Genomic DNA, 10,000 nt, shown 5'->3' with positions numbered 1-10,000 from the left:
GTAACTGAGGAGCAAAGCTCTCGGATGGTCAGAGCCAAAGATCAGCAGAGGGAGGAGAAAGAGAGAGAGAGAGAGAGAGAGAGAGAGAGAGAGAGAGAGAGAGAGAGAGAGAGAGAGAGAGAGAGAGAGGGAAGGAAGGAAGGAAGGAAGGAAGGAAGGAGTGCGAACACATGCAGCGCAGCGGAGGAGAGGAAGCATCTGAAAGGAAGCAGCTCTGGCGCACCGAGCAGACCAGACTTCTTCTCCTTCCACCTCTTCTTCTTCTTCTTCTTCTTCTTCTTCTTCCTCTCCTCCTCCAGACGGAGAGAAAAGTATCCTTCCATTCCTCTGAGAAGGAGAGAGAGAAGCAACACTGAGCCATGAACGACTGAGATTCAGGAGGAAATTAAGACGTCGGGAGGGAGAGATTGATGAATGGAAGATGGGAGCGAAGCGTGTGGAGAGGAGAAGACTTCTGGAGGACTGCGTGAAGGAGGAGAGAAGCTCGCTGGAGGAGGAGGAGGGAGAAGAAGAAGAGGAGGAGGAGGAGGAAGAGGAGGAGGAGGAGCCACGACAGCGGTGAAATATTTAAAAGCGGCCGAAGACGAGCGGGAACTTATTCCTCGCCGCGTCTTCTTCTTCTTCTTCTTCTTCTTCTTCTTCTTCTTCTTCTGAGGGACAAAAAACTTGGCAGAGGAGAAGAATCAAGAGGAAGCGAGGAGTTGGGACTCTTCTCCTCCTTCGACGTTCTCTCCATCCCTCACGGAAGAGGAGGAGGAGGAGGAGGAGGAGGAGGGCGGCGACCCGATGGCGTGCTACTACATCGTGATCAGTTCCACCCACCTGCGGGACGGACAGCTGAGGAACATCAAGGGGGTCTTCAGGGGTCCCATCGGGGCTGGAGGACAGAGGCAGAGCACGGTAGGAACCTTCAAAACCAGGACCAGAACCAGAACCTGAACCTGAACCAGAGGAGATCCATCACTCACATTGTTTGCAACTACAACCAATGCACTTAGATGGGCTTATAGATATGTTTGTGTGTGTGTGTGTGTGTGTGTTGGTGCATGTGTGTGTGTGTCTGCATGTGTGTGTGACAGATGATGATAAATATGAGCGTTATTGTAAATGGATACCAGCGGTGGAGTGCCGTCGGTGTAATAACACAGTAATTACACGGTTATAGACATAACAACATTTGCTTTCTATCAAAGTTTCTATCAAGTTTGTTTTCTTATTTTAGTTATTTTAGAAAAATGAGTTTTATCGGCAGAGAGGAGGAATAAAACTCTATGATCGTCGTTTGCGCTTCGAGCCGGAACGTTGTAAAAAAAAAAAAAAACAACCCAAAAAGGCCCTTAAATTTGTTATTTTTCTGGTTTTTAAAAACAAACACCTGCAAAAACAAAGAGCCTCGTGATATTGAATTGTTATTGTTTAAAAAAAAAAAAAAATTGTTCACCCCGGTGTCTATTTTTTAACCTTTTTTTTTTCCCTAAATGAGCTCTGCGGTCGTCTTGGAGACGAAAGGTGGAGCCTCACTTTGGACCCGATTAGCAACATTTGGATAAAAATATGTATTTTCCATTTTATTAATTTTTCCAATTTTTAAACAATTTTCACGTTTTTAGGCTGATTTTAAAGAAAAATGTTAAGGCAAATCAGGGGAAATTTAATGTTTAAATATATATATGTGTGTATATATGAGGCAGAGATGCCTGCAGCGCCCCCTTGTGGCCTGGAGGCGTCACGTCGCTCATTAGACGGGAAGCAGTTGTACACGTCACGTAAAAATAAAAAATTAAGATTAAAAAAAAAAAAATTGAAGTGAAAATAATAATCGAAGCGGACGTTTCAAGGAAGTCTGATATTTAAACAATATCCCCAAAGCAAGTGTGTGTGTGTGTGTGTGTGTGTGTGTGTTTCCTTCTGTGCATCACGGAGATGCCAGGAAGTCATTACCTCTAAATCAGCATCACTTAGCCCCCCCCACCCCCTCCTTCCCCCCCCCTCGGCCCCAGCTTGATTGTCAGGTCCTTAATCATTCTGTTTGTTGAGTTAATTAATAGCCACTTCCATTAGGTTAATTGACTGGGTGTTGGAGGTGACGGGTGCAGATGCCGGGGGGGTGAAGGGGGGTGAAGGGGGGTAAAAGAGGGGGTGGATGTGCCTCTGAAGCTCCGCTGGTTTGCCTCTTGTTGGTGCTGGGAGGCGCCGGAGAGCTTCATGGGTGCAGTACTGGGGGGGGCCTGCAGGGGGCGGGACCGCTGTCAGGGCTCAGAGCAAACAGATTTTACCTAAATCCTTTCTTTTATTTCCCTTTCATTTCCTTTTCATGTCTGCTCCTTTCCGTTTCATCTCCTCTCCTTTCCTTTTCATCTCCTCTCCTTGCCCTTTCATCTCCTCACCTTTCCCTTTCATCTCCTCTCCTTACCCTTTCATCTCCTCTCCTTTCCCTTTCATCTCATCTCCTTACCCTTTCATCTCCTCTCCTTTCCCTTTCATCTCCTCTCCTTACCCTTTCATCTCCTCTCCTACCCTTTCATCTCCTCTCCTTTCCCTTTCATCTCTCTCCTATCCCTTTCATCGCTCCTCCTTTGTCTTTCATCTCCTCTCCTTTCCTTCCATCTTCTCTCCTCCCTTTTCATCTCCTCTTTCCTTTAAAGCTTTCATTTCCTTTGTCCATTTTCTTTCATCTCATTTCCTTCCCGTTCATCTCCCCGATCATCTTGTTGGTTTCCTCCTCTGCTCTTCATCCATTCATCTTTCCTTTCCTTTTTCTTGTGTTCTTTCATTTCATCTCATCTCTTTCCTTTTCATCTCCCCTCCCTTCCCTTCTTCTCCTGTCCTCCTGTCTTTTCCTTTAATCTAATACTCTTTCATCTCCCTTCCTTTTGAATCCTGGCCTTTCTTTTCATCTCATCTTGTTTTCTCTAATCGGATGTCATCTCTTTTTTTTCATCTCGTTTTCTCTAATCTCATCCCTTACGTGTCATCTCTTTCCCTTTCATCTCCTCTCCCGCCTTCCTTTCACCAAATCTCTTTCCCTTTCATCTCATCTCTTTCCCTTTCATCCCCTATCCCTTCCCTTCCTCTCATCTATTTCCCTACCATCTCCTATCCCTTCCTTTCATCTCGTCTCTTTCCCTATCATCCCCTGTCCCTTCTTTTCATCTCCTCTCCATTCCTTTCATCTCATCTCCTTCCCTTTCATCTCCTCTCCCTTCCTTTCCTTTCATCTCATCTTTTCCCCTTTCATCTCCTTTCCCTTCTTTTCATCTTGTCTCATTCTTTGTCATCTCATCTCTTTCCCTTTCATCTCCTATCCCTTCCCTTCCTTTCATGTCATCACTCTTCCTGTCCTCTCCTGGACCCAGAGTGGGTCCTCGGGGGTCAAAGGTCATCCTTCCCCATTTGATTGATTTATGTGAAAATAGGCAGCAGCTGAATCAAACGTGCAATAAAGGGCGCGAGGGAGGATGAAATATCAATAAATAACAGCAGAACAGTAAATACAACATAATTTGATGTCCAATCATTGTAGCTGATTCGTTTCTTCAGAGCTTCTGAAGATCTCCGTACTCCTTTGCCAGGACATTTTTTCAAACATCTTTCAGCCCAATTCAAATCCAGCCGCTAAATCGGAACGCGAGCAAATGACAACAACGGTTTGCGGCGTGAGAAGGTGAAGGTCCGTCCAGGTCGTCCCTTGAACCCGGGATGAACCCCGGCGACGTCATAGTTTGGAAAACATACGGCCAAGTTTTACCGCGTGGCCGTAAATAACGGCGCTCTAATGACGGCACCTGAACGCCTCGTCACCGCCTCCCAGAATAGAGCCCTTATATTTATCGGCGGACGGTATTGGCTGGGACGGATCACGTGACCGCCGCCAGTTACCTCGGATCCTCGGCGCTAATTTTATCCGCCCGCCGTCTTCGAGATGCGAGGACGCATCGCCGGGGAAACGTGAAGGCGGCGGCGGCGGCCGAGCGGAAAGTGACGGGTCGCCGTTTCCCGCTCGGTGATTCATCCAGATTCTTCTTCTTCTTCTCAAACTCGTGAACCGTGTCGTCCAAAGGTTCGACACGTCGCTTTTAGACTCATTTCTGTTAAATGACTAAACTTTGATTGTCATTTGAAGACTTTTTACATTTGTTCGCATGAATGGTCCTCCTGGTTATAGGGTCACTTCCTGCTAGTTCATAGGCCACTTCCTACTAGTTCTTGGGTCACTTCCTGCTGGTTCCTAGTTCACTTCCTACTAGTTCTTGGGTCACTTCCTACTAGTTCTTGGGTCACTTCCTGCTGGTTCCTAGTTCACTTCCTGCTAGTTCATAGGCCACTTCCTGCTAGTTTTTGACTACCTTCCTGGTGATTTGTTGGTAACTTCCTGCTGGCCCTGGTTCACTTCCTGCTGGTTCCTCGTTCACTTCCTACTAGTTCTTGGTCACTTCCTGCTGGTTCTTGGGTCACTTCCTGCTGGTTCATAGGCCACTTCCTGCTGGTTCTTGAGTACCTTCCTGGTGATTTGTTGGTAACTTCCTGCTGGTTCCTAGCTTACTTCCTACTCGTTCTTGGGTCACTTCCTGCTGGTTCTTGGGTCACTTCCTGCTGGTTCTTGGGTCACTTCCTGCTGCTTCATAGGCCACATCCTGCTGGTTCATAGGTCACCTCATAGGCCACTCCCTGTTGGTTAATGGGGCCACTTCCTGCGGGCTCTGGTTCACTTCCTCCTGGTTCAGCGCTTACTTTCCCCTGGTTCCTTCGTCACTTCCTGCTTTCATGGTCACTTCCTGCTTTGTGCTGGTAATTTCCTGCTGTTGAGTTGTAACTTCCTACCGATGCATAGGAAACCTCCAACTAGCTGGCTGGTCACTTCCTGCGGATTTGTTTCTGACTTCCTCATGACTTGTTTGTAACTTCTCGTTGTTTTTGTCATCAGTTTCCTGCTGATGCATTGGTAACTTCCTGCTAATTAACAATAACCTTCTTCTGTTGTTTTTTCTGGTAACAATTTGTAGGAAACTTCCTGCCAGTTCATAGGTAACTTCCTGCTGGTTCTTTGGTACCTTACAGCCGATATGTTGGTACCTTCTTTCTGATTTATTGGTAACATCCTGTTTTGTTGCTAACTTCCTGCTGGTTCTTTGGTAGCTTCTTGCTGATTTGATGGTAACATACTATTGTTTTGTTGCTAACTTCTTGGGTAACTTCCTGCTGCTTTGTCGCTAACTTCCTGCTGGTTTTTGAGTACTTCCTCGTGAGTTGCTAGTAACATCCTATTGCTTTGTTGCTAAGTTCCTGTGTTTTCTTGTGTTTCTCAGTTTTCGTGCTAACTTCCTGCTAATTTGTTGTTAACACCCTGTTGTTTTGTTGCTAACGTCCCGTGTTTTGTTGGTACCTACCTGCTGTTTTGTTGGAAACATCCTGTTGTTTTGTTGCTAACTTCCTGTCAGACTCTTAATACTTTCCTGCTAGCTCTTGGGAAACTTCCTGTTGTTTTGTTGCTAACTTCCTGCTGGTTCTTTGGTACCTTCCTTGCTGATTATTTGGTGACATCCTATTGTTTTGTTGCCAACTTCCTGCTGGTTCTTTGGTAGCTTCCTTGTGAGTTGCTGGTAACATCCTATTGCTTTGCTGCTCAATTCCCGTGTTTTCTTGTGTTTCTCAGTTTTCGTGCTAACTTCCTGCTAATTTGTTGTTAACACCCTGTTGTTTTGTTGCTAACTTCCCGTGTTTTGTTGGTACCTGCTTGTTAATTTGTTGCTAACATCCTGCAGGTTCTTTGGCACCTTCTCGCTGATTATTTGGTAACATCCTCTTGTTTTGTTGCTAACTTCCCGTGTTTTGTTGCTAACTTCCTGCTGCTTTGTTTGCTAACTTCCTGCTGGTTAGCAGCAGTCCAGCGAGCCTGACCTTCAGCGTCGGGGTCTTGATGTTCCCGAGTCGAGCCGGCAGCCATTTTTCTAACAGCTTGAATCAAATCTCTTTCTCCGCCCCCCCCCGCCGAGGGTCCTCGCCGCCCGTGCGCCCGCGGGTCGGGGCGGGAATTTTCCACACCTTTCCGTTCTCCGGCGAGGACCACGCTCGCGTTGCCATAGAAACATGGATTTCAGAAAGCAGAATCATTTCCTACACCCTTCTCGGCACAAAAAGAGAAGTTGACACCGAGTTCCTTCGTTGGCGTACAGGAAGTGGCGGCGTTTCTGTCGACAGGAAGTGGCGGCGGGTTGCTTCGCCGGCGCCCCCATTTCCTGTCCGCGCACCCCGATTAACGGGTGATTAAAACGGGAAATTGGATTTTTATTCACTCTCAGGTCTTGCAATCGTCAATTCGATTTTCACATTTTAATGTGAGTTTTTTTTTTTTTTTTAATATATATATATATATATATATATATATATATCACATACAAATTATTCCTCCCGTTCCGGGAAAAATTCAGTTCATTAAAATTAATCTTACAGGTAATTATTATTATTATTTTTTTTTATTGGGGGTAAAAAATGAGCCCTTCCCTATTTTTCTGAAATGTGCCGATATTAAATACATTTTTCCAACAGTTTCTGCAACACATCAAAATGTTTCCACCATTTTGGAAAATAATTTTAATTTTAATTTTTTTAACCCCCAAAATCCTTCGACAGATTTTCTTTTTTAATTTCTTTAATTAATAACCCGAAAGGTTGAAATTAAATCTGAGAGTCCTCCGGGGCCGTCGGACCCCGGGACGACCGGCACGCCAGCGCTCACACACACTCCCGCGCAACACTTACACTCCAACCTCTGGCTCTGCGTGTGTGTGTGTGTGTGTGTGTGTGTGACAGTGTGTGTGTGTTTGCAAGTGTTCTGAGATAACTGACAACACGGCCCCCTCACTCCATAAATTAGCGCCGACGGGGACAGCGAGCATGCAGGAATTTGTGTCCATCAGTATGTGTGTGTGTGTGTGTGTGTGTGTGTGTGTGTGTGTGTGTGCGCGGGCTTGTAACGACTGAGTGTCTTGAGTGTGTGTGTGTTATTGTGTATCTGTGAGTACATGGTGTGCTCCACTGATGTGTGAAACATCAGCTATGACTGTGGCGCCATCTGCTCTGAAAGAAGACACGACGAGTGTGTGTGTGTGTGTGTGTGTGTGTGTGTGAGTGTGAGTGTGTGTGTGTGTGTGAGTGTGTGTGTGTTGACTTACTTGGCCAAAGCCACAGGTTGTTTTTTTTTCCGTCCGTGTCTGACGTGATGAAGTCCGTGAAGAACCTCAGGGTGACGTTCCTTCCTGTCAGAAGATGAACGTTGTGTGTGTGTGTGTGTGTGTGTGTGTGAGGTGGTAAAAGATCAGCTCACAGTAAGAAGGTTCTCCAGGTTCTCCAGGTTCCTCCCCTGGTCCAAACCCAGCCGTCGGGTTCGCTGACGGAGCTGCGAATGATTGGTCGTCTGTTTCTGATTGACAGCCGGGGGTCGCGGTTAAGCCCCGCCCCCTGAGGGCGTTGCTGGAGCAGGTGTGCGGTCGGAGCGTTACCATGGGAACGCCACCCCCGGGGTCGTATTTACCGCCATGTTTGTGCTTCACTGAGCGACGCCACCTGTGTGTGTGTGTGTGTGTGTGTCTCACGCGACGGCGCTCTTAATGAGCCGTCGGGGTCGATCCGAACGCCAAAAGCGTGCGTGAGCGTTGAAGCCCGCTACCCGGTCGCCACGGCAACCGAGGTAGCGTGTTTGGAGAAGAGTGGGCGGCGACGTGACTCGGATGAACCTCGCGAGGCAGGAAGCAGATGGAGAGCGGAGAAGTTTCCTCTGGAGAACTTTGACTGACACACACACACACACACACACACACACACACATGCAGAGGTCAGAGGTCAGAGGTCAGCTCTACTGCAGGGTTCTCCTGGGTTCTCCATGTTCTCCTGCCCGGGTTCTCCATGTTCTCCATCTTCAGTCCACTGAAGGCTCCAACGGGGGGGAGGCTTGGATTTGATTGACAGCTGAGGTTGAGGTTAAACCCCGCCCCTCGCCCCAGCGGCAGCTGTGATTGGCTCCGACGGCAGAAGCTCCAGGATCTCCGGCTGGTGGAACCAGGCGAGGTGGAAGGCTGGATCCTGAAACCTGGACGGACAAACAAGTCAGAAGATGAGAGGGGCCTTGAAGGAGCGAGAACCTGTTTGGAGATCTACAAACTCCATGTGCTGCCAGGTGGAAGCACCGCTCGCTCTGCTCCTCCACCTCTGGACCAGGAGAAGATCTTCTCCTGGTCCAGAGGTCCATGTCTCTGGAGCTTCTCAAGGGGTCCAACCTTCTGCCACGCCTGGTTCCACCAGCTGGAGATCCTGGTCTTCACTGACCTGGAAGATCCAGGAGCCAGACAGGTTGTTTCACCAGGACGAGACCTTCTCCTGGTGACGCAAAACACACACACACACACACACACACACACACACACACACACACACACACACACACACAGTGAGCCGCCCCCCCCCGGCGCCGTCCTCTGAACCAATCAAAGAGCAATTAGAGACGACCGACTCTCATTTCAGCTCCATTTATCGACTCCGACACTCTTTGGTTCACAATGACGACCCTCCACACACACACACACACACACACACACACACACACGTACCCCCAGGTGTGTGTGTGTGTGTGTGTCCCCTGGAGAGCGAGCACAGACGTTTGATCCGGACGCGGCGCCACACGGCGACAAGAGCGACAAACGCCGCTCGCCTCCAGCCGAGCGTGTCTCATTGGCCTTCTGTTTGACTTCCTGTGTGTGTGTGTGTGTGTGTGTGTGTGTGTGTGTGTGTGTGTGTGAGATCCAGATGGAGATGGGTTTATAATCATGGGACAGTTGTTGTTTTTATTATTATTTTATGGTTGTTTTTACTGCTCGCTAAACCGAGAGGAGCTGAGGTTGGAGGCAGGAGGGAGGAAGAAGAGGAAGAGGAGGAGAAGAAGAGGAGAGGAAGACGAGAAGAAGACGTGGAGAAGACAAGAAGAAGAGGAGAAGACAAGAAGAAGAGGAGGAGAAGAGGAGAAGAAGAGGAGAAGAAGAGGCTGAAGGTTGCTGAGGATTAAGTTCCTCTTGCTGTCACTGAGCTGGGGTTTGGGGGCGGAGCCTCAAGTTATCCAAGTGTGTGACATCACAAACATGGAGGCGGAGCCTCCGCGTTCTCCTGTGGCGATTTGTGGACTGTTGGAGGAACATGGAGAACATGGAGAACGCAAGGAGAGGAGAAGCTGCAGAGACGCATCACCTCCCACCTTCAAGTCCTCACAGATGGACTTCCTCCATCTCCTGGACCTTCTGGTCCCCCCCCCAGGGGGCGGAGCCTCCTGACCCGCCGATCAATACGGGCCGTCGAATAGCGTCGCTATCGATCGCGGCGCTTCTGAGGACCAGGAGGACAAAGACCTGGAGGAGACCTGGAATCCACAACTCTGATTGGCTGCTGAGAAAGCGGGGGGGCAGGAAGTGAAGACCTTTAAAAGCCTGTGTGACTCTGCGGGCTGAAGCCTGATCCGCGGCGACCACCGCTAAAAGGTCGCACACACACGCACACACACACACACACACACACACACACACACACACACACACGGCGCCTTATCTTAGCTTTAGCGGCGTCCAGCTGACATTCAGAGCGTAATCCCTCGGGCCGCCGCCGCGCCCTTGCTCAGGGGCACGGCAGCAGCGACCACGCCAGCGACACCCGGGATCAAAGAGGCGCTCTAATGACACGGCAGAGCGGCTGATAGCATTGACCGGCGACACACACACACACACACACACACACACACACACACACACACACCGGATCAATGGGAACGATCCCATCCAGATAACGTTACACGCAATCAATAACACTCGGTGCGTGTCTGTCGCTGCCGTTGACCCAGCCTGCGTCTGGCTGGGGCTACCTGGGAGTGTGTGTGTGTGTGTGTGTGTGTGTGTGTGTGAGTGTGTGTGTGAGTGTGTGTCGGGGCTCCATTATAAGGTCGCTTTGAGTGTGCGTGCATGTG

At 48.9% G+C, this 10,000-nt stretch overlaps 1 protein-coding gene across 1 annotated transcript in view; it reads left to right on the top strand.

Annotated features, from left to right (window-relative positions):
- LOC147236891 (uncharacterized) overlaps window positions 1–10,000 on the top strand; it is a 46,395-nt gene that overhangs the window by 350 nt on the left and 36,045 nt on the right. Inside the window, exon 1 of the mRNA XM_086163078.1 lies at window positions 1–900. This exon is cut by the window's left edge and continues 350 nt beyond it. Coding sequence (XP_086019204.1) covers window positions 787–900 — 114 coding nt within the window. The 5' untranslated portion in view covers window positions 1–786. The remainder of the gene's footprint in view (window positions 901–10,000) is intronic.

Source organism: Fistularia commersonii, chromosome 2 (assembly GCF_037954325.1).
Source record: "Fistularia commersonii isolate RoL2024-O1a breed Wild chromosome 2, RoL_Fcom_v1.0, whole genome shotgun sequence".
NCBI lineage: Eukaryota > Metazoa > Chordata > Actinopteri > Syngnathiformes > Fistulariidae > Fistularia > Fistularia commersonii.
Note: the sequence above shows the minus strand (reverse complement) of the source record. Positions and strands in the feature narration are given on the sequence as shown.